Source organism: Antedon bifida, chromosome 3 (genome assembly GCF_963402885.1).
Source record: "Antedon bifida chromosome 3, ecAntBifi1.1, whole genome shotgun sequence".
Lineage (NCBI taxonomy): Eukaryota > Metazoa > Echinodermata > Crinoidea > Comatulida > Antedonidae > Antedon > Antedon bifida.
This window is the reverse complement of record NC_136228.1, coordinates 12,981,898-13,008,221: the sequence shown is the minus strand read 5'-3', so window position 1 is coordinate 13,008,221 and position 26,324 is coordinate 12,981,898. Positions and strand designations below refer to the sequence as shown.

The 26,324-nt window shown below is 32.5% G+C and overlaps 1 protein-coding gene and 1 long non-coding RNA gene across 2 annotated transcripts in view; one reads left to right on the top strand and one right to left on the bottom strand.

The window, feature by feature from the left end:
- Nucleotides 1-26,324, bottom strand: part of LOC144838616 (uncharacterized) — a 311,214-nt gene that overhangs the window by 100,602 nt on the left and 184,288 nt on the right. The gene's annotated exons all lie outside the window — the stretch shown is intronic.
- LOC144838589 (regulator of G-protein signaling 12-like) overlaps nt 2,913-26,324 on the top strand; it is a 31,613-nt gene continuing 8,201 nt past the window's right edge. The window contains exons 1-7 of the mRNA XM_078694009.1: nt 2,913-2,947; nt 3,146-5,096; nt 13,223-13,318; nt 23,464-23,485; nt 23,766-23,929; nt 24,362-24,448; nt 24,804-24,950. Of these exons, the coding sequence (XP_078550135.1) occupies nt 3,147-5,096; nt 13,223-13,318; nt 23,464-23,485; nt 23,766-23,929; nt 24,362-24,448; nt 24,804-24,950 (2,466 nt within the window). The 5' untranslated portion in view covers nt 2,913-2,947; nt 3,146. The remainder of the gene's footprint in view (nt 2,948-3,145; nt 5,097-13,222; nt 13,319-23,463; nt 23,486-23,765; nt 23,930-24,361; nt 24,449-24,803; nt 24,951-26,324) is intronic.

Below are 26,324 nucleotides of genomic sequence, written 5' to 3'. Positions count from 1 at the left end.
AACTTAACGTTGACAAGGATTATAAAAGCTTTTACTTGATGCAATAATAAATTACATTTAAAAAGCAATTTAGCACTGTGTATAACCATTTTGATATATACTGTAGTTAAACACAATAATAAACAATAGGATATAATTAAAAGCAATGACATTAACATAGCAATTTAGCACTGTGTGACTATAACATTTTGTTAGTTAGTTAAACACAATGATAAAGGATAGGATAAAATAAAAATAAAATAAAATAATTTAAATAATGTCATTAACAGCTATAGCAATTTAGCACTGGGTTTTACTGTAACCAATTTGGTATAGTTAAACACAATGATAAAGAATAGGACAAATTTAACATAATATAACATTAATTAACATGGCAATTTAGCACTGTGTTTTACTATAACCAATTTGGTATTTTGGTATTTATAATAATTAAACCAGGGAAGAGTTAACTCTTCCCTGGTTTAACACAATGGTAAAGGATAGGATAAATTAGAAATGATATTAACATTGCAATTTAGCACTGGTTTAGTATAATCCATTTTGGTATAGTAACACAATGATCATGAATTCTATATATAATTTTAAATAAGGGCAAAGTTCGGTGAATCGAGCATTAATCAAGCGAATTACTTCTAGAATTTTTACTCGCTGGTATATAAAGTTGGTTCATACATACGGTAATGATTTTTAATGTAACCTTGTTCACTAATTAAGTTAGATAATTAGTTATTAATGATTAAAACGAATTTAGGTTCAATGATTTGCCCCCAAATGGGGGTGTTTTCAGATCGTGGTATACACTGTCTAATCATCTAATGGATGTCGATGCTGAAATATATCGCACACAATAATACGAGGATGCTTCATATTTACCTATCTCCTTCTACAAAGTTTTTAATAGCTGAAAACCGGTTAAACAGGGCGAGCACAGCCTCATACTGTTGTAGACTAACCGATTTAAAAAAAAAAACTATTTTGATAGATAAATATACGTTTATCCAAATGTATTGCTTGGCGATGAATGGAACATTCCAATCTTTCTTCAAGAGTTTCATTCCCTCATGTAGCGTGATAAATCAGTGCCAAACAAAAACCAATTAATTTTATTTTGCATTATGGATTTAGAAATCTATAGATATTGAACATATCTACCAACTTTCAATTGTTTTTTTTATTACGAGAAGTATTGTTTCTTGGTGCAATTTGATGTGGCTCATTCTAGGGATAGGGTAAGTCACATCCTATTGTGTATAACTATAAAATAAATTGGTTATAGTAAAACACAATGATAAAGAATAAGATACATTTATTATAATAATGATAAATTAATTTTACTTTGTGTAGGCCTACTATACCTGTTGTCGTATTATTTTAAATCCTATTCTTTATCATTGTGTTTTACTATACCAAATTGGTTATAGTAAAACCAACGATCTTAGAAGCGGCTTAATAGTATCTCTCATTATTTTCAATTTATTCTATTCTTTATCATTGTGTTAAACTATACCACATTGGTTATAGCAAACCACAGTACTAAATTGCTATGTTGTTGTCATTATCTTTAATTTATTCTATCCTTTATCATTGTGTTTAAAGATGTATTGTCCCTTGAAACACAAAAAAATGAAGGTCAAAATATTCTAAATTTAAATTGGCCATATCAAAGTAATATTAAAGTTATTCACTTTAAGTCGAAAATTCGAGTCAAAAACAACAATTTTACGTAATTAAAAGCTAAATTAATTAATTACATTTCGTCTGGAAAATCGTCGCGAGCGAAAGTAAACAAAGATTTCAAACCACGAGTATACATTATGCATGATGCTAATTAGGATTGTTTACAACTCTTCACGGTTGAGAAGGTGTTTTCACACAGATCGCGAGGAAGTTTTATGAGTATGCATACAGAGTAGCCAAATAAGCGCGTTGCATTATGAGGTATGTTTTGATTGAAAACTTTGACTGGAAGTCAAAGTTAATTTTTGAACCAAAAAACGTCTGTATTTCAGTTAAATGATTTTTTTTTCGACTAATTTTTGGTGAAAGTATTATGATACTTCAAAATGACACACTTTTTTTCGAAATCTTTTATTTTTTATTTTTTGGGAATTTGACAAAGAGGGACAATACACCTTTAACTATTATATCAAAATGTTTATAGTAAGACACAGTGCTAATGTTATATTACATGCTATTGTTTAGTAGAAAATTAATTATGCAACGCTACAACCAATCAAAAACTGTTTAATCAATTGAATCCATGGCTACAACCAATCAGAAACGTCATAATCGCAGTGTAACCCCTAGGCTCATAGAAATTATTGGACGAACATTTCTAACATCCAATATGGTATGCTTTACATACCTGAAAAGAAAACGGTCGTAGCATGCAGCGCAACAGTTAACTTTTCACCTCCTGTCGACTGTCGGGAAATGTAATCAACGGTTTAGTGATTATTAAGAATTCTCGGGATATTATTTATATGATAATTTCCTGTATTAGTTTCATCATTACTTGTGGAAAAGCGAGGGATTTTTATAAGATTTAAATTCTATGTAGGCCTAGGCCTACGTAAACAAACGATCGCATAACTGCACCTGTGCTGAGTGAGGAGAGCGAGCATCACAGTCTTGTTACCTCTCGCTTCTTGGCTGTGGCCTTTAGTACGGAATTTGAACCTGATGAAATGTGAGACTTATTGACACGGAGATTTATGTTCTTATTCCTGTTCACCTTACCTACCTCATTTTATGTGTTGTTTAGTTAGAAAAGACGCCATTTTACTCACAAAAGCGATGCAAAACAACATAAACTATTTACAAACCAAATGAAGAATTTTTTCAATTAATTATTCGCACAGTGTTCTAATTCTGAAGAGGTGAAGAGTTGGTAACGTACTGCATATAAAATGTACTATTCGAACTTTTCGTGAAATTTTAAATTAATGTAAGTAAGTATACATTTTAATTTGATACAACATTTTTTTAATGATTTAAAAAGTAAAACGCATATAAAACAATGAGAAATAGATTTTGATGGTTCTTGTCAACTGTCTGCCACAATTTGGCCCCACATAAAAAGTTTGCATCTTTCATCTTCGTTTTGTACAATATTTAAAAAAACTTTCTTTAATTATCATTGTAGAATGAATTCAAGTCGAAAAAAGGGGAAAATTCCCTTGATGAAAAAAACTGTAGAGGTTGGTAGAGCACCAAATGGCTATGGATTTACAATAGCGGGTCAAGCTCCATGTGTTTTAAGTTGTATCTTAAGTGGCAGTCCATCTGAACAGGCTGACCTTAAGCCTGGTGACCGCATACTTGCCATAAATGGAAAGAATGTATCGCGCATGAGCCACGAGCAGGTTGTTAAACTTATTGGTAATGCTGTCGACGTGCTTCGACTAACTGTAGCTGAGCAGGAACCGTGCGAATCATCCGATGAGGAATTTAATACCAGACCGCCGAGATACTCAAATATCCGGCCCAAGAGTACGCCCCCTGGAAATAGGACAGATTCAGCAATAGACAGTTTTATGAGTAGTAATTATGCTGAATATTATGGAGCATCTACCCCATCCAATGTCATATCACCAGAAGAAGCCAGACTCGCCCCAGGTCATTTAAGTCCATTTAATAAATCTGGAAGAGCAGAGATACTTTTACGGAAATCTATACCACATCAGGAGGCTCAAAATTGGAGCGGGAAATCCTCAGGAAGGAATAACGTACCACCAAAGGTACGTAGAGCGAGGAAGAATACAGAAAATAGAACACGAACAAACTCTCATGTTGAAAATAATGATAACGGTGAATCATACACTACTTTGGCACAGAGATCTATAACACCAGTCCAGTTATCCAATATGTTATATCCATCTTTACAGCCTCAGCAGACAGCTATTCACGGAGCCACACCACCAACTGGGCATGCATCTATGCGTGTAGTGGTTGGTTATCTAGGCTCTATTGACATTCCAGCATCTGCCAACCTTCCGACGGCTAGTTTACAGGCCATTCGTGGTTGTGTGCGGAGATTACGTGTTGAACAACGTATTCATTCGGCTGTGTTAATGGAAATTAGCGAAAGCGGTGTGCGGCTTGTCAATAAAGCGCGAAGGACTATGGTTGTTTATCCAGCCGATTGTGTCGCGTTCAGTGGAGTTTGTCCGGATGATAAACGGTTCTTTGGTATAGTTACTGCTCAGACTGTTTATGATGCATTTGATGGTAACACCGATGATGAAGATGATGACCCTGTTGGTAGCTCATGTCATGTGTTTGTTGCCAATCCTGAAATAAGTCCTCATACTGTACATGCTAAGCTTGCACTTGAATTTGGTATAAATTGCACCCTCGACCCTCATTACAATGGATGTATAGAGTTCCCTCATTCTTCCAAGTCCATACTTAGGGCTATCAGTATGCTGTATAGTGAACAAAATAACACACTCTACCAATCGGAAAATTCGCCATTCTATCGTGGACATCATAGCAACAGTAATAGTAGTACAAGCGATAGCGGCATTGGTTACACAAAGGATTCAACAGATCAAAACGGGAAAGCTAATAATAACACTGTTCCAATTTTAGATGTCGCAAGTCACATACGAGCTAAACGTAACGCTGAAGTAAACGGTCAATCCCATGTACATTTAGTACGCGCTGAAATAAACTCTTCCTCAGATTTTCCTTACTCCGTGTCTTCCGCTTCCCCAGCTTCCGTTGAAACTTCACCACAAACTAATTTAACTGATAGACTAACTCCACGAGCCAGGCCCAATCCGGTTGGATTTAGAAATAACACAGGGGTACAAGGACAACAAAATGGAGTCGGAGGGAGACCTCTCAGTGCCGGAAGCGTTCAACAATTGCATCGGATTATTCAGCAGCGGAATCAACCTCATTTAGGTCAAGAGAATGAACATGAGGGTGATGTGGATGATGAGTCCGACGACGATGATGTCCATCCTGTCAATCGGCATCTTGAGGGACGGCCACCTCTTCCACATGGAAGAAACAGCATGTACGCAAAATTGGAAAATAATGGATCTAGAACCAGACGAGGAAGTGATGGATATCCTCTTAGTAGACAGGTAGGCTAATATTTTTCTTTATATCATTTTTTTTTTTCTTATTTGTTCTTATAAGACCAATTTACAATTAATTGATTGATTTGCCCAAGATCATTTTGCTTAAAATACTTTTAAACTGTAAAAGGTTCAGTAAGAATTATCTTCTCTTTTTTTTGGTCAAGTTTTTTCACTATCAAGTTGCAGATCCTGTCAATATTTAAATTATGGGATCAAGTGTTAGCTACTTACATTTTTAGAATTTTACAATTTTAACTAAAAACTTGCAATCCTGAATCAAAATTTTGATGCCATTTACGTTTGATTTAATTTATTGATAAAAAGACACATCGTGTCATGTTATATTGTTTGCTAGTACAGTATTATACCATTTAAATAACTAATATTTATAAATAAAAATGTGTATGTTGGTGAATCAACATGGAAAAGCTTCTTTTTTATTTCAACTTAAATTTCCAATCCTAGAGTAGTGTATTATTACACAGTATTTAAGTTTGATCTTAAGCATGTTACAAATTACCAGTTATGGTAGCAACAATGGGTGATCAGAGCATTTTCAACTATGCCTAATCTATAACGTCTTTCAGATTAAAATTCAACAAACAATAGAATTGTACAAACTGATCACTCTGTGTATTGTCCTCCCGTGTTCGTTCCCTCACCTGCGTTTCTTTCTACTTTAATCAACCGTAAACCATGTTTTTATTTGATAGCGCCGTATGGCCGTTTATTAAAACATCGATTTATGCACTTTGTTTTATGGCAATATGAATGGTTAAACAGAAACACTGTTTAGCATTGTATAGTTTTGATCTTTGACTAATTGTATAAATTGTCACAGTGGTAGTGGTACTGTAAATAAATTATTTTTGTTGTAATGTATTCAATACTTACAGTAAGCAGTACTCAGATACACTTTGGTTGAATTTACTTTCAATTAATACGTACATACAGTACATTCAGCTTCTTTGTTTGTATTATTTATTCTATTACGATATTACTTGTTTACCCAAATTCTAGTGAGTAAATAATTTCCATAAATTGATCAATTAATAATCAATTATACCCTGAGGAATATTTTTCTTTTAAACTGAACAGCAAACATCAAACAAACAAATTTCTCTTTTCGACAAGTACTATGTTTATTTATGTTTATGAATGTGTATGATGAATGGAAATAAAGAAAGAAAGAATGAGTAATAATAATATAGCATGGAGGTATTAGCTCCATGCTATATGTTATCATACATTGTCATAAATCTACCCTTGGATACAATGCAAAACAATATTAAAATCATAACAAAAAAAATTGAAAGGAGGGATATACATAACTTCATGAGAAAGAAATTTTAAATATTTTAGTAGTTATTATCAAATTCTACAGTACTGTACAGTTACCTTACAGTAGCATTTTTATGATGGATGGGGGCATTACCCTACACACCTCATTGCACTTAAGCCGTAACAATGGGTTAAGCCTAGTCTATATAAACCTAAAACCTGTAATTATACATAACCCTAATACATTTTAGTTATCATATTTTCAAGGTTAGAATTTATGCAGTTTCAAAACCATTGCTGTCAAAGTTAAATATTCTGTGTTATGATTTTGAACAAAAATCAAATCAATGGCAATAAAAAAATGATTTGAATCTACCTATCATTAGATCTATTTTTCATAACTTTTTTAGGTTATTAGTATGAGACGGCGGTAGTTTGATTTTAATTCTTTACTTTTCCTGTTTAATAATATACATACCATACCAGGGAGGTATACCTTCGGGTTCCCTGATCACACTGATTTCTTCCCAAGCTTGGTATTTTAATTTAAAATGATAATTGCAAAAATAAAACTGTACTTTTTTATGTACATAAAGGATTTCAAAGAAATTTGATTTTTAAAACTTTATAAATAAACCATTGTATAATGTTTGTATTTTGTATGTTTGTATTTTGTATGTTTGTATTTTTTTGTAATAAGCCTAGAAATTAGGACAACCTAAATGCATCCTTAGCCTGACATAATAGACATTCAATTGAAGTAGCAAACAATAGACATACAACAGTTATAAAGGAGGTCAGCGGACACAATGATGTAATATTGATTTGTGCTTGGGAATGCATTGCTTTGAAGCCCTAGCTTTCATACAAAATTGAGCAAAGAGATCATTAGTACAGTTTATAACACTTTAAAAGTATGCCTAAAAGCCCCAATAGAGTATACCAAAGGATTAGAATAAATCATACAACAGAGTACATTATTGTCCATGAACCATTTGACCATAATACAGTGAGGTACAGTACAACACAAACATGCCACCCCCCCCCCCCCCCCACCCCAAAAAAAGAGTTGTTATTGTATAGAATAAATATAAACTTAATATTTCAATGATAAAACTGGCCTATAAACAAGATCATTAGAAAATTTTATTTAAATAAATTAAAAATTTGAGTAGATATTTCAACAGGGAGATGTTTACAAAATTATTTATTATTTTATGAAGTACATCTGTTTGTTTGAAACATCAATTGGGCAGTTTTCATACTATTAATAGACTTCAGTTAAATTTTCTTTCTAATTTCATTGACTCAAGATAATCATCTACTCATTCATAACAATCAGTGAATGTAAATTTCCAATTATAATTTCATTAACTTATTATTGATTTTAATTTCATTCTTGACATCTGTTGAAATGATTTGACAAGTCTATTTGTTGCTTGCCAACTGAAACATAAGAACTGCCTACGAATATGATAATGAACTTCTGATGCAAAAAGATCAAATTGTTAATAATATAATTGTTGTACTGTAGATGAGTTGGAACCAACTTTATCTATAACAAGATCAAGTCATTTTGATTAACAACAGCAATTTAGATTTAAAAAGTATACAACAAAATGATTATTAATGGGAAATTGTTTTTATTAATGAATGAATGTGCTTCTTTCCACGGCATTTATTTGTCTAATATATATCAGAAATCTGCTTTCTGTACACTACATATAATACATTACACATACAGTTTACACATTTAAAAAACATACACATCCTAATAAAAACAATATAAGAAAAATAGTTTTGAGTCCAAGAAAATATATTATATAATACATATTGAAATATATATATTATATAATACAATTTTTTAAATTATATAAATAAGGTAACCGGAATCATGGAGGTAAAAAATCTCCATGCCGGAATTAGAACATTCTTTTTATTTATTTGTAATACAAGTCAATTATCATTTACTACTACTATAATCTACAGTACATTTAAAAGAACTTAATCAAATGTTTTAACTAACTTAATAAACTGATTAAATGTTTATTCAAACACTTCTATATGCTGTAGAATTAGCATAAATATTAATAAATAAATTTTGTCTATTACTAGGTATTTCATTTCATAACTCTTTGCAATGTATTGTATTAGAATGATAATACTGTACGTATATTGATGCTGCAGTAATTTTAATGATTTAATACAGTTATATGATATGAATTTGCTACTAAATATTAATTTCAATTGTTGTTAGTTACAATTGAGCTAGTAACAAAGAGCCGTTACTCTTCCTTGTCGTGTTCTTTTCAAATGTTACAGCATACATTGGTTTTCTACAATTTGTACTGTATCATATTACTCAGCAGCTATGGTACCTTGGAAAGGTTGAGGTGTCTATCAAACTGTATTTTAAACTTTAGAAAGGGTTGCAATTTAAGTGGCAATATAGCAAACAAAATAGGCAAACAAATGTATACTATACAGTGTTTATGTGACACCTTGGTGATCTCAACAATAGGAAAATGTTAAGAATTGATATTTTGTTTCTACCCCAACAAGAAATATGCTATGGTACAGTATATCCTTGACATGAATATAATTCTCAAATTTGCTGAGTTTCCATGCCAGATGATTGATAATAGTAAACAAAATTGGCGAACAGCCTCTACTGTGGTGTCCTAAACACAACGTAATTAATACACAATAAATTAAAATAAACATTGTAAATGTAATCATTGCTAATTGTGTAATGACAGTGTTTAGTGCCTATTTAAATACTCATTCAATCAACTGATCAGGTTACTGTATGCCTCACTCTTTTATTTTTTCATCTATAAAACATGTAGTTGATCCTGGTAATGACCTCTACCAAACTTATCCAATTTCATGTACAAGGCTGTAGGATTTTCAGAGTTTAACCTCTTTATAAATATAATTTGTATTCAGTACTGAAAATCAATGTCACAGGTTTTTGTTAATATTTTTTGTTAAAAATAAATGAAATGAAATAATTAAAGTATAATAATATAATAGGCCTACTACAGTATAATAATAGTACATATTAACTACAGTACAAACTTCTGGTTAAAAATTATTCTTGATTGTAATAATTAAATGAAATTTAGAAGAAAGTAAGAAATACATTTCACCATAAATTCCTGCAATAATAAGATCTTAAAAGTTTCTAAAATGCATAAAGCCACTGTTGTTGTTTTAGCGACAACTTTAGTATTTAAATTTACCGCCATCTATTATTTTATTAATCTGCTCAGTCAAGTTGAAGATCTTGCAATTATTGGTTTAAAATTTTAAACTTGGAATTTGTGAATTATAATTACTCCTTTTATTTATCCATTCTTGCTTGAACTCATTGTGTAAACTTTGGAGTGATTTTGTTTGTACTACAGTGAATTTAAATTCTTTTATGTTAATTTAAATTTTAAAATCACTGTTTGTAATGTAACATTTAATTAAAAACTATGACAATTTGCTACTGTAATTAAAGACCCGTTCCCTACAATTTGTGACGTTTTGTAAAAATAATGCATATATTACTTTAAAAACATTAAACCGGGTAATTCCTTGTCTTAAATGTACGTTTTATGGTAAATTATGATAAAAAGAGAGAAATAATGAGTAAGTAGCTCGCAGTGAATGTCCTCTCGTTGGCCGTCTTTAATTATTTAATTATCTTTCTGTTTTTACCAGACTCCGTTGATACAAATTGGGAGAAACCTAGTATTTTCACTGAAAAGTTAGGAGTCTCCCATTTGTTTTGGCCTCACGATCGTTCGAAAAGTGGGTGAATTACAGAAGATAAACAAAAATATCAATCCGCTCGCAATTCATGTTGGGATTTATAGCGGGCCGCTAAAATGATTAGATTCGCCTTATTTTTCACATTTTTAACCATTTAAAGATGAGAAAAGTTATTTCAATAGGACCATATAGTATTTATTTTTACATTAAATGTAGTTTGTGACCTTAAATTAGATCTAAAAAATGTAGGGAATGGGACTTTAAATGCATAAAAAAACTCTTTTAGAATACCTGTATATGTTTTTCTTCATATTCAATATTTAATAATGATTTTGATTTGTTTCATGTTGTGTCTGTATTCAAGGAATATAGATAAATATGATACATTGAATTACTGTTTAGTAAAATGAAATGTTACTGTTGTTATAATTAAGCATTGCTGAAACATGTAGCAAACATTTTTGTGTTTGTAAAACCCATTTTAAAAAGATAATTCTTTAAGTTAATCATGGTTACACTATCTATATCTAAAGTTCAAGTACGTCTACTTTACCTTGATATTGTAACTACCTTATAATTGGTATGGTTAAACAATGATGGACTTCAATCTATGGTTGCGACATTTTTAACATTTCATTTACTGTGGAGTAACATGATAAACTTTAAACTTCACAAAGTGCGTAACACAAGGATGTACACGCAACCGAAGCAACCGTTAGAAAGATACGCAGGGTGGCAACCAACCAGTTTATAAGGCACAAAAAAGCTCTGTCTACACTATCAAACTTTATGTGACGAAACAGTGTGATGTGCCCATATATGGTACTGGTAGTGATATGCCCAAGCATGGTAGTGATACGACATCAGCATGTCCATATATGGGCACATCAAATATTTTTGTCATACAAAATTTGATAGTGTAAACAGAGCATAAGAGAGTTAAAAAAATTATTAGTAGATTATCTAGGCTCTGCATTCTTCTATAAAAGGTAGCTAGGGATGTTTTGTAAAGTCTTCAATATATAAAAATATTTTGCTCATGTTCAAGTTAATTTTAGTACCTTCATCATTCTAAACAATTAAATATTCCTTTGTGAAAGAAAAAATTCCAAAATCAAAGAAGGCAGGGAGTCAAAAAGAGGGTATATATAGCTTCAATTGTAGGCCACTTTTGAAAAAGTATATTAATATACAGGCATACAGGTAGGCATACAGAAACTCTAACCTTTTAAACATGAGGAAATTGAATTTTATTTTAACTTTCTATCCCTGACTGAATTTGTGTTGGGAGTATTTTACATTGGATGGTTCCTTCAGAAAACATATTTATCATAGAATATTGTTATCAGGTAATTGATGATATTTGCTAAACCAAGATAGTACACTCATGTGTTGATTGGTTTTAGAGTATCTGATAAATAAAATGATCTTTTTCAAGTGTTTATGAACTCTGAATTAAATAAATTATCACACCAATGTTGATAATAAATTTAAATCATAAAGATATCATACATGCCGCTTTGCTATGTAATTTTCAAACAGTGCTGACCATGGAGGAATTATTTGAATTATCTCTAACTAAATAATTCCTCCATACATGAACATTTTACACAAGTGTAATGCCCAAGTAAAAGTTATATATTTTTATGTTAATTGTTGTAAAAATATGTTTCTTTTGTGTTGAGGTCATGTATAGCACAGCACAGCAGACAAAACTAATAAAACAGAATTGACTCCATTGCTCATCATAGTATAAAGCCCCTTTCAGTGTAAGTTACCATCAATGGCATTTTTTTGGATCTTTGGCCTAGATTTTGCCAAGTTCATACACAGGTGAAACATTGTACTTTTTACTATAAAAACTCCTGCTTAGATATTGACACATTAATATGTTTGATAATAATTAAAATTATACTGCTAAAATAAATTTGTTTGCTGGAATTCATGCTGTGTCAGTTTAGTTTTTGAGTGGTGTCCAGTAGTACAAGTACTGTAGAGTCTAGTTTAGTGTCCAGTAGTGTCTAGCCCCATGCCTTGTCTTTCTGAATGCCAGTTAAAGTAATCAAGAAAATTGAGTAAAAATCTAAAAATGAACAGAAGTTTACATTACAAGTACCATACATTATGTTGGTATCACAGTAGTACCGGATACAATAATGAACAAATAATGAATTATACCAAAACAACAGCACCGTACATAAAGCATGGATAATTCTCAACACTACAGTAGTTTAAGCATGTTCTATACAATATGTAAATCATTCTCAATGTAACATAATATATTAATCCCTCACTTCTGAATTAAGCTGTGATCTCGAAACCATGATTCTATGTGTTTTTCATGGTTGTACTGTATGTATTTTTCTGTTGATGTTATTTAATGCAATTCAGTTTTATCTGCAATGCCTTCTTAAATAAACCAGAAAGAATAAATAAATATGTCTGGTATCATTGCACTAATTGTCTTCACAATGGAATGTGTACCTTTCCTGTTTCAGTCACCATTTTAAATTTTTTTTTTTCAATATCATAAGATAACCTTTCAACTAATATTCCATTTTATTGCCAATTTGTAACTTATAGAAAATGTAGAGAATGTCTATTTTACCCCAGGGGGTTAACAGACTTTAAAAACATCTATATTATTAAACAAGTCAATTTGAAATAACACAATAGAGGTTATACTTCATTCATGAAGTTTGGAGAATGCAATCAGCTTGGGGTTCTTACAAAAAAAAGTGGGGGGGGGGGGGAATATATTATGGGAGGTTATTTGGCTAGGTGCTACAGCAAAAAAATATGTTGAGTAATACCAGTACATACCTCCTCTCATCCCAGCAATACTACATCAAAAACATCTGGTTACAATACAGAATATTCCTAGAATAGTGTATTCAGACAAATAAATGCAATGTTTAATTAATCAACATTGTTTATTATAACACAACGCTTCTTTTAAACCACATACTGTAGATGAATTTTCTACGTACCTTTATCTCCTTCATCTCCCTTCGCTACCTGGTCGATGGTAGCTGTGCGTTCGTTGATGAACTATTACATTTAAACCTTTACTTTTTCATTTGCAGGACCCTCTGAGGTATAGTGATGGATCCGAGACATGGTCTGTCAGAAGATCCTCCAGACCTAGGCTGATTAGGAACAACCAACCTGGATGTAGAGAGGTGTGTAAAAATCTTTCATAATCACCATACCAATTAAAAGCCCTCATTTGGGCAGTGGTGTAACTGCTATGAGCGCTCACTGGCTAAACCCAGGGACCCCAGAGATTATGGGGCAGTGCCCAGAGGAAAAAACAGGCATTAAATTATGTTGAAAAAGGCTAAAAACATCCAAGGCCTCCAGCGTTGGAGGGCCACTTAGACTTCCTAAACCAGGGGCCTCAAGCCTCTGCGTTACACCACTGTGTTTGGGACATGTCTATACATTGAACAATTTCCATAAAATGAAAAGGGGGTAATATAAACCAGATAACCAGAGGGCTGTTTTTAACAACTGCTCCCTGAGCTAACCTATATTCAGGGGACAGCCCTATCAAGGGTACACTGTTGTTCTCAAGGTGTCCCTTTATTAATTTGGTTTCTACAGTAGAAAGAGAGAAAGGTACCAAAACTTTGTTTTGGTCATCTTAGCCCCATATAATATGATCTCTCCTTTGTTGAGAATAATTAGAGCATACAGTATAGCTAACTGTACTGTCAGTGTGAATATCTGGATTATAATATAGTAATGGATGAGCGACAAGATATTATTTATAATGTGAGTAAAAAGTAAAAAAAGGCCAGGGACAAAATTTAGTTTTCATGCCTGTAATATAATTGCGTGCAACTTTGTCTATGACAACTTTGTCTGTGAGTGACAAATTTGTGTAAAAGCAACTTGTAGTTCGTGTTTCACTATTTGTTAATCGGTGTGTGGTGAACACCATTCATTCTAGTATTTTTAAGAGAGAATTTTAATCAAACAACACCCCATTGACACAGAGATCCACTCTCTTTGTTGTGTTAACCCAATCATTCCACACATACTCATAGATTTAAGATGACAATGTTGTGACACAAAAGCTACTTTGACATTGTTTACTTGTGTTGCTACAAAGGTCATGCCTTCTTCCTTCTATGATGGGCTGTTAACCAACTCAACTGATTCATTTCTTTCAGTACTGAATAATAAGTAGATCTTTCAAATTGAAAATATTATTGTACTGTATGCTAATTATGGAATAAAAATAATTAGTTAATTAACCCTCTTAGTTCCAAATTCCCGAGAGAGAGCCATTTCCCCTCAACCGTATTCTTTTCAGAACAGCATTTTTGTAATACTCCAGGGAGTTGAAATTTTTCAAACAGTAATTTCATCATTTTATCATAAATGTATGAAAAAATGTTTCTAAAAACAAATATTCCTTATTAAATTTCCTGTAAAATGATGTATAATGTATATTTGTATGATTTATTTTTATTTATGAAATGTATGAATTAAAAAAAAATTCTAATTTTTAATTAAAATTTCCAAGAAATTGCTTTAAAAAATCGTATAAAAACGATAATAAAATGATATTTAGAAAACCCCAACAAACAAATATTTATAATACATACCTATAAATGTATATTTACTTGAACAAAAGTAATAATAGGAGAATTAGATACGAGTTATTTTATTCAAATAAACCGCCATCGTATAATCTTAGCCTAGGCCCAATCAAACCATCCTATCACCATCGTTAGTCTGAGCATGCCCACTATAAGCAAGTTACTCAGGCGAGTAAATTCTGACAACGTGCTGCATGGGCCTACAAACAATTCGTCTCGCGTTGCACATTTTTCAACAAAGGAGTCAGTATTTCCGGTTGTGTGACTAGATACGGAGAACGTGTAATCAACAAACAACATGATTTTGATTAATTAATTAGTTTTTAATTGATATTTCCAAAAGATTTTCCTATTATAGCGAAAATTTTTTCGTTGACATTTTTCGAAAGAAAATTTTACGCTTGATCGAATAAAAGCTATCCCAGAATCCTCAGACAAGCAGAAGTTAGTGATTATCGCCCTCAAACACAGAAGGTACGTTTGGTGTGTATCGCCGACTAGGGGTTTTCAACGCATGTCCCATATGGTGTCTAACGCCGCCCGTGGCACTAAGAGGGTTAACATATCACCTTTTGTTCTATTCCTTCTTCCCTAATTAGTAGTAATTAAAGGGGGATTCTGGGTTTGAAATTGCTTTTAAATATCGTTTATTTATTAAATAAAAAATATTATAACAATATAGACATGTCAGAATGAAGAAGTAATAACGAGAAATTAAAAAAATTAAATTTCATATACATTTTAGGGTAAATTTATGGAAAGTCTGTTTTTCAGCAGCTTAGGGAAGCTCATTAATATTCATGAGATATTCACAAAATCACGTCATCAGTGGATTCCAAACTCGCGACGTCAAGCTTGTACGTTGTGTTTGTCAACTTGCATCTCTCTCCCCTGTCAAACGACGACCACCCGATCATTGTGAAATACATTTTTTTGTAGATTTTCTAAGCTAGGCCTAAAGTGTAATAATAACAGTAGTAGCATATATTTATTTGACATTTAATGAAATACAAAATTTAGTACAGATTACGGAGTCATAAACTATACTATTTTTATACCTCGAATAGTACAGATCGTATATCGGCTTCACGTACTAGGCTAGGCCTAGCCTAAATCATTTTATTCATGGGTGAGAGCCATTTCTGACTAGGGATTCCATGCCACGATGGCTACGCTAAAACATTGGGGCCATCATGGGCCTAGCTAGCCTACTACTAAACGATTGGCCCATAAATAACAAAACTCAGTGGATTCCAAACCCATCCTATCAACCAAACTCCTAAACAATCTAAACCTAAAACGTTCTACAAAATCGGCTGTAAATATTGAGGCAAAACAAGGTCCGATCGCCGTCCGCACGTATATGGTGTCCCGATCATCTAATAAGTTTACTCTCCAAAAAAGCGGATACTGCATCAAGCAAGTAGACCAGGTAGTAGGAAGGAGACCTAGCCGATCCGGCCCAGTTAAAAATTGAGCTAGCTAGTGTAGTAACTAGTAGACCCTATGCGAATTGATACCACCAGGCCTTTTACTATAGGCTACACTTTTTAAAATTAGCAATACTTATCATATGTTTAAAAATATTCCAACTCTCTCATTCGAGCTATATTATCTATACCATTCCGGTAGGTCGAGTCGACCTTCAATCAAATACTGTACATCGTTCATGTTGTGATTATAGACGGGGTATACTCGACCCGACCAGTTTGGTATTGTATATTGTATCTGCTTATTACGTGACGATGCCAGGCATGGGCAGAGAGAGCACGTGTATCGTCGTCTCGCTCTCCTCGCTCAGCAGGAATGTATACGTTACGCTTCATTGATTTTGAAGGCTTTCCCTTAAGTCAGTGCGAAAATCGGCAAACGTAAAGTGCAAACATATCTAATTTTTCACTGTTTTGATGGATTTTCATAAAAAATTGACTTTATAAATGGGAAGACCGACTAAAATTACATCAGATAAGTATAATTTTACAAAAGTAATTGATATGGTTAATGATAACGAGTCGTCGGAAGATTGACCATTTCACGAATTTCCTATTCTGTAACCACAGTGTGATTTTGCCGTAGCTGCACTTGTAATCTGGCCTCATTTCACAGCCTTCGTTCTGCTTCACTGGGCGCTTATATAAATTGAAACTTTTACCGTTCAAGAGACAAACAAATATATTTTACATTTTTTACTATTCATTTTAAACCCGGAACCCCCCTTTAAGGCACACTAGTTAGAAGTGAAGAAGACATTTTGTTGTTGTGGTTTTGCATCGTGCTATCAACACCATTTACATTGTATTAGCAAAGTTTAGTATTTATTAATTAGGATGATTCTATCTAATAGATAGTATTTTAGCAGCAAATAATTTAGTAAAAACAATCAAATGTATATTTTCAAATTTAGATAGAGGGGGTCCTTTCATTTTCCAGTTTCCAATTAGAAACGTTTGATTGGCAGTATTGTATTTGATCATCTTATAAAGGCCGTTTATTCAAACTTTAAGGTTATTCTATTTGTGGGTTATTTACTGTGTTAGAGTGTGAGTGTGATAACACATTTACAACATAATCTGTATTGAATAAGAAGGTAATTAACTCGCTTTAACCTTGTGGAAACTCCATTATATTTTTGTCTCATGTTTGCCTACATGATTTAAAGTAAGAATACAGTACTTAAAGTACATCAACAAAGACTGTGAATAGTGTATCCCAAATCAAAAGGCTGCTTTAGTACCGTTTTGATCACCAGATCAACTGGGATAAGTCATTACATCTTCAATTAATCCTCTTAATCCCTACCTATTGAGATGATTAGGTATTTTATCATAACAAGTTGTTTAAGCTGTCTATCATTTAATTTACGGTATTTGTAGTATTTATTTCTTTAGTGTATTTCATGCCTAGCTTACATGGATAAACCAACAATAGCCTTTTCTCCTCGAAGAGCAAGATATAACTCAAAAGTAGAAGTTTTCATTGAATCCCCCTCTCTATGGTATAGTCCATGAACTATGCCGTCAAGTGGGAACCTGCCCACAAACCACCATCATTGTTTTCGGGACATGAAAGAGCAAAGAGCTTGCACAGTGTCTTGCTGTTGCAATAGAGGTGAATGTGTCATAGCACTGCTGGTGTCACAATTGGGATCACACATAATAAAACAAAAAAAATTAATATATAACATAGACTAGAGAAAATATAACCTAAAAAGTCACTAGTCATTTAATCGAATCGATTAGTTTTTTCTTGTAATTTTATATACACTAGTTTTAAAACCAGGATCTACAATTTACTAATTTACTAATTACTTCTATGGTAATGTCGCCCTCTGTTGACCACTTCAAAGGGTAAACTGAAATAACATAAAACTTTTTAATATCGCCCTCTATTAGTCAGTTTATTCATTAAATTGTTGTTGCCTCTCCTACGATGGCTTATTCATAAATTCAATGCTAATTGCCTCATAGTGTAAAAGTATTTTCAAGTTGATTTGTTAAATCCACAGCTGGTATTATATAAAATAATTGAAGCATGTAACATACTTAGAGTTGACATGTGGTATATGGTGAATTCTCAGTTTAAAAAATGAACAAATTTGTTTGCCTTAAATAATATGAAATTTAGTGATTTTTAATATTTTATTTATCTATTAAAAAAGCAATATTTATACAGTTTGATCCTTTCGCACATGTCCTGTAGATATTACAGTAGGGTACGTATTTGTATCGCATTATGGAACTTAAACAATGATTAAATTATGAATCTCAAGAATTATTCTGATAGAAAATGAAATAGGTGTATTTGAAACAAATAAGATATTTCACAAACACTTTAATTACTCTTAGTTTCATTCATTCATTTATTTATTTTTTTATTTTTTTTATTTACAGTAGGTCATACTGTATGACCTAAGAAAGTCAATAAATAAGATATTTTCCAAATCACATCCCAAATACTTTTTAAATCTTATCTAGTGTATGGCTATTAATAGTCAGCAAAGTTATTAAATAAAAAAAAATTAATTAAAATTAAATACATAAATTTAGCTATCTTTTCATAGAAGAATTGCCATCATTAAAATAGAATCAAAATGGCAATCTTAGGGCCTAGCTGTTTTTGCTGCCAAGTAAATACCGTATTTAATACGATATTTTTGAATACTGTATATATATACGGTATATTTTTGGCAGCGGAAACAGCGCTCATAAAAAATATACCATATTTCCCCCACCAAATTTGTGGATAAAATACGGTGTTTATAAATTTATACCGTATTTTGGGTACCCTTTTCTGCTGCCAATAAAAAATACAGTATATTTTGATTTTCTATAAGCTTTTTACACATTAGTCAAAAGAGGTATAAGAAACAACATCGCACATTTGCAAATAATCTGTTGGGGAAACAAATATTTCGGGAAAATTAAAAAGGAACAAACAGGACAGCCAGATTAGAAAATTAGCAAAAATTAAAGAGTATGGGTTGTGCGAACTTGTTGTCAATAACAAAACAAACTGTGAAAGCAGAGGCTACAATTACATCGCCAAAGAAAACAAATTCTAATTCGGGCAAGGAAGAAATAACTTGTCCCCATTTTGGGGGATCGAAAGGCAGGTTGGGTAAAATAAATGAATTTAACACGACCACCCAAGATAGTACTTCTAGCAGAAACGGGGTACTCAAAAATACGGTATAAAATATACCGTATTTTATACCATATTTTGAGGATATGCAGCAGAAACAGGACCTTAGTATCATTCATAATCCACCTACCCACAACATGTTTAAAGATATTTTTTATCCAAAGTAATTCACAATTCGTTACAAGTTTGTGAATAGCTGTTAGGAGTTAAATGGGATTAGTTAGTGAATAGTTAAAATTTAAGAGTGCGTAATAATCATCAGAGAATAGAATATCTTACAAAATTCTTGAACCGATTCAAATAAAAATGCATATTCATGAGGGGAACAATGACGGTTTCATAGCTAAGCATAAATCCTAGTTTTTCCCACAGTTGGAAACAGAACAGACATCTTTTGATGTATAAATAAACGAAAGTAAAAGGAATACCATTAAATAATGTTATACTCTTAAGTCTTATAAATTTTATAATATTTGAGAATTAAAGTCTGCGCTCAAACTGTTAAGATTTTGCATGTTAGTTAATATTTAAAGTGATCAACAATCAAAGTCTGGAAGATAAATTGGAAAACTTGGGGCCGACAAAGTGACCACGTTCTTCAAAGCTAACCTGGCGTAATCATCCGCTTTTGGTTGCAGTTCATTGGAGAAAATTCATGGGTGAAAATGCAGGAACTATGCTGGATTTCCTAACATTTTTCAACAATATGTAGGCCACTCGCCAGTATGAATAATATCAAGTTTCATTCAGTTGCTTGGTACATGTTAATTTGAAAATTTAACAATCTTTTCAATGTTAAGATAATGTTTTTGAAAGTGATTTAAAAAAGTTTAAATATGAGAACTATTTTGAAGACAAGATTCACATGTTCATCTGTCATCCTTGCGTCATCAACGAGTTTGCAAGTTTACTGAGATGAAGATGAAAACAATTCTCCACATGATGCCTGTTTTAGTACATGCAATACTTTGAATATAGAAGGCAAACATATCAGCTGGATATTGACCTGCCTTAGGGTCAGTTTATAATTTCAGTTTGGACTGAAGATGATAATTCCTGATTTGAGTCATATCCATAGGGTTGAAATAGACAGAAAGATAACAAATATTTCTGCACATGTTTACAAATTTGCTGGATTAAAAGAAAACAATTTTCAGAAAGAAGAATGAGCATGTCAGATCTAATTGAACTTATCTTGGAAAACACAAAGAAAATATACCGTGCGGAAAACTTGGACTATTAGAGTTTGAGAAAGACTTTGCTAAGCTCCATTAACGCTCCATTCAATGTCGGTAAAAATCTAAACTATGGAATGTTAGTTTGAACAATGATTTAGCTTACTCAATTAAACATAATTGGCAAACAATGTGATAAAAGCATTTCATATATATTGACAACTGGGAGTGGGACTAATCGGCTTATTGTGGATATGCCCTCTCGGATTTGCCATTTGTAACTGTTTTGTTGTACTCTCATTTTCACACTGGGACATTGGTATTGAACTTGGCACTACTGTAGAACGTGTGCAACTGGTGAATAATTTATTATTGTGGATGTTCTCTAGATCTTTTGCTATTTGTAACATTGTACGCTCATATTCCCACCGGGACATTGATATTGAACTTGGAATTGGAACGATTCGGCCAACAACTGAAGAATAATCAGCTTATTCTGGATGTTCTCTGTATCTTTTGCCATTTGTACCGTTTTAACATTGATATTGGAACTAGAGTGTTTAGGCCTACAACTGAGGAATAATCAGCTTATTCTGGATGTTCTCTGTATCTTTTGCCATTTGTAGCGTTGTAACATTGATATTGGAACTAGAACGTTTAGGCCTACAACTGAGGAATAATCAGCTTATTCTGGATGTTTTCTGTATCTTTTGCCATTTGTAGCGTTGTAACATTGATATTGGAACTAGAACGTTTAGGCCTACAACTGAGGAATAATCAGCTTATTCCGGATATTCTTGTTCTCTCTATCTTTTGCCATTTGTAGCGTTGTACTGTACGCTCACATTTCCACTTAGACACGCATTATCGACATTGGACAAAATTTCTTGCTTATTTGTGATAACTATCATCATAGTTTCAGTTTTGGTACCATTTTATATACAGTAAATATTGGTATATTGATTAGTGAAGTTTAACCTATGAAACCATGGAGTTAGATTGTACAGTTTCATAATGTATTTTCAACAATTAAACTTAATTTGGTTTAGTTTCTATTTTATTTCCTTTTATCGTACAAGCTTTATTCAATTACACTATGGAGATTCAATTCACTGTGGAAGATGTGTTTGATGAAGTAGATTCGTTCTGTCGTTTATGTGGATATGATTTCTCACAAGGACTTTTAGGTCAGTGTCCGCTATTTGGAAATGAGCCTTACTCGGATCATCTTCGTAATTGTTTTTGGCTGCTGTCTGGTTACCTAGTAACTCAATTTGACGGGTTATCACAAAATATATGCTCTCAATGTGCGATGGCGCTACACAACTTTGAGAAGCACGAGGAAGAAAAAGAGCGCCTCCAAGGTGTCATAAAAAATACGAGAAAACATCTACTAAAATGGGCATATTCACGACGAACTGAATCTTTGAGAAGTATAAACGAGGAAACCGATGATGAATCTGGATTCTGGGGAGAAGAGGAAAGTATTCGAAGGTTTCCGTCGATCTCCAGTATGTCGCGGCTTTTCACCAATAAGAAACAAAAGAATAGAACATCTCGTTGGACAAGTTTAGACTCGCTACACTCCGATATTCAACCGCTTATTGACAACTCGTTTGATAATTCTCCTACTATGTATTTTAACCAGAATCATCAACCACTCTGCCGTACTAGCACTTCACCTATGCAGTGGCCTAAACCAACAGTGACAGTCGCCAAGCCGATTGTCCCTATGTCTTTTACTGACTTGTCTCCTCAGCCTAAGGTGGACTATGGCACAATTAAGTTCCAACCAGCACCACAGAAAATTAGGAGACCTGTTGCCATGTATGGGGTATGTAACGGCAGTTAATAATAATTAAGGCATTTCATATTGTATTATATATAAGTAGATAGAAGGGCAGATGATTTTAGATTGCAATCTTTACTGTAAGGATAGTGAATGTATTCGGTTTTCATTGACAAAACAAAACAAGAACTGTTTTTTAGTGTATTAGGATCGGTCTTCCACCATACACTACAAAGAAAGCTACTAGTACTATGTTTAAAGTTTTTTCTTTCATATCCAAAGTGAGAGAGGTGGGTTGTAGACCTGTGAGTGTATCCCCTTGCCCATATTTACTCCTATAATTTAAGGTTGATTAACAATGCAGATTGAACAGATTGTATCCTGTTATATGTTAATATTGTACTAGTTTACTGAACCTGTGAAGTGGTTTTGATAGGAAATAGCCTTATACCATTTCCTTTTTGAATAAAGGAGCTTGTAAGTATTAGAGGTCATATCCCTTCAGTCGCCTTCAGAATCTTACTTCATGCACTACTTGGATTTTCATAGCTGACAACAAAGCAAGGAATTGATATTCTGTTGGTGTTTTAGGGGGGAGGATATAGAACATTGATTGGCGTTAAAACATTTTTGCAGTAGCAACACTCGGTTTGTGTATGTAGCCATGTCTGATAGTGATGATGTAATGGTACAGGGTTGTTTTCCTGTCTTGTCCGCATCCCCGTCAATTAGAAAAAAAACTTACAGAAAAAAAGAAGTACCGGTAAGGGTATATTGAAAAATGTAATGGTTCTTGAGTGTTAACAACTTTAGTTTGTACCACCATATAATAGATGGTTAAGTATGTGTAGTATCATTAATTTTGAGTATTGCTCAAATCAACATCTTGAGATGGTATGGTTGGTTCAAACTTAGATTTTATTTTAATTTTATTTGTGATGTTATTTGTCATGCAACACAAACACGTAAACGCAATGAAAGTTAATGACCAATCACGACGTGATGGATCACCCAAATTTCTATCCTTTTTCAAATCATTACTCACTTTCAAGTTATATTTTTATTATGAAATGAATTTTCTTTAATTCTTTTGTTTTCTCTTTTTTTTACAGTCTTTGGCTGCCTCAGATTCTGGTGAGTTCTGTATACAACATACTGTATATTATTTATTTTTTTATAAATTTTATTTATTTAGCATTCTTTTGTATAATGTTTGCATGGTGATTAAACACTAAAATCAGGTTTTTCCAAAAGACTTTAATTAAAGTTGAAAGTATCAACGTTTTGTTCAAGTATAAACTATAAGTTATATATATATGTTTATTCCATGTATGTTTATTTCAGTGATATCAAACATTTAATTGTAAAATATGAATATTTATTTTGTTTATTAACAATTTGTATCGTTTAACAGAGGTTCCAAATGGGGAGAGTAGGATACGCTGTAACAGTCTATCGAGTGCTGCAAGTAGCTTAAGTATACATGGACGAGCTAAGGAAGGGGCGAGACGTGTCTCTGGCTGGGCTGTCGGTTTTGATCGGCTACTAGCAGATGAACTTGGAGTTAGCTGTTTTACCGTAAGCCTATTGAATTATTATTTAGTAGTACTAATAGAGTATTAGTAAGGAGTCCCAAACAAAAAGTTCAGTCACAAGATGAACCAGGATTCCCTACTATATCATGATAAGTTTACTCCACATAAACATAAATTATCTTAAATTAAAAGAAGTTTTACTTATTAAGATTCAATTATTATTTAGTAATTCAGTATTAGTAAGGAGTGCCAAAGAAAAAAGTCAATCACAAGACAAACCAGGATGCCATACTATATACATTATAAGTTTACTCCACATAAACATAAAATTATCTTCAATTATAATGTAATGTTAAATCTCTAAAATACAAAACACTGCGTTTAATACTCAAATCAATTGGCATATCTCAGGTGAGACAGAAATGATTCATTCATTAATTCAGTAATATACAAAACATTTGTTTTTTCCCCTCAGGAATTCCTGAAGAAGGAATTTAGCGAAGAAAACATTCTATTTTGGATTGCATGTGAACATTTTAGCAAGCTAACCAACAAATCAAAGGTTTGTCTACTGTGTTGTTGTGTATGTACAGTGGTTTAATTTGATACTTTATTACTTTTATTTATTTCCTTCGGTAGTATAGTTTGCTGTCAAATTACAATAATAATGATATATGTTGTATGAACAATTTACATATTTTGGTGTATTGTCATTACATATAAATTATTAATTTATTATTATATTATTAAATGCCTTTCCAAATAATCAAATCAAAGCGCTATACACAGATCAGAAGCTGTAGTTTATTAACCTTGTAATAGCCTAGCCTTCTTCCTGGATTGCAGTCAACAAAACAATTAAATACCTTTAGTTTATAATACAGTAAATATATTGTTTGTTTTGTTTTATTGTTTAGATTAAGAAGAAAGCACAAGAAATCTACAACACATTCTTAACAGACAGTGCAATCCATCCTGTTAATTTAGATGGAACGGTAAAACAAATGGTTGAAAATAATTTGAGTTCACCAACATCGAACACATACCAATATCCACAACAGCAGGTTTGTTACCCTTTCTCTAAAGATTGGTTCCCACTAGAGACGCAACGCAAGGACAAGCGAGTTGACCAATGGCAAGTGACGGTCCTAATAATCCATCTCTTTTGATTGGTCAAGTCACTTTGGTTGCATTCATTCTTGTGTTGCGACTCTAGTGGGAACCAAGCATTAGTATAAAACGTTACTTGTTACTGCAATAAGGGAATTGCAATGATATCTAAATATTAATTTGAGGTAACAATATGCTTTTAATGAATAATGTTCAAGGTGAAAGTATCTGGGCTGAGTTACTCATTGTGATTGCTTAAAATTGTATTGTTACCACTTACAGTAGACCTGCCTGTATTGGCTTTGACTACTATAGTTCATCCAGGGAATTAAATAGTGGGTGGGTGTCATAATGCACAGGAGACAATCCTCTGGCCTATTTTAATTTGTTCAATTTTAAACAACTTCACATATTTTTATTTTTTCATAATGAATTATCAGTCTGATTGACGTGAGCTTTGAAACAACTTTGAAAGCCAATATATTTTTCAGTATGACTTGTAGATTTCACTCTCATGGCGCTAGTTTGGGTTTTTTTTTTTCAATTTTTTAAAAGTAGCCTTGATTACACTTATGCTTAGTTTTTGTGTTTTTACTTAGATTATGAGAGTAAGTAGAAATTGTTTTCTTTTGTTTTTACTCCATCTACAATAAGAGTTTAAAAGAGACTAGTACTGAGTCACCTCCTTAAAAGAGGCTTGCTTCTTTTCAAGTGCGGGAGTGTACATACCGTACATATCCACTCTTGTAAACTATATTCATTTGCTTAAAACACAAGTACACACTATATGATCAAAAGTATTCATCCTTCTTCATAGCACATATCATACAAAGTCAGTTTTTTATTCATCAATTGGATTTCAAGATTAATATTCTTTATAATAAAAGAAACTAGATATTTATTTAAATTATTGTACAGCCAATCATGGAGAATCGGAACAGAATTAATTTAAGGATAGATACTTCCACTCATAATTTTAAATTATGGAAGGATCACTTCCTTTGTCCTGTCATTGTCATGGTCCTGTCAATGGGGATTGTCTCTAGTGTGCCACACATACTGTAGGTAGATAGAAGGAAAGGCTTAGATACATACAGTTAAAGAACATCAATGTCATCAACAACCTATTATTATTGCATTCAATTCATACTCTTTCCAATATACAGTACTTTTTATCCCAATGTTTATATTATTTTTCTCATTTTTGTATATATTCTCATTGTTATAAATTAACCATTAAATACCCATGTTCACATCATTACAATCACATGATCAACTTTATTGTATACAAAACAGTTTGATAAAATTTATTCCGAAAACTTGCTATT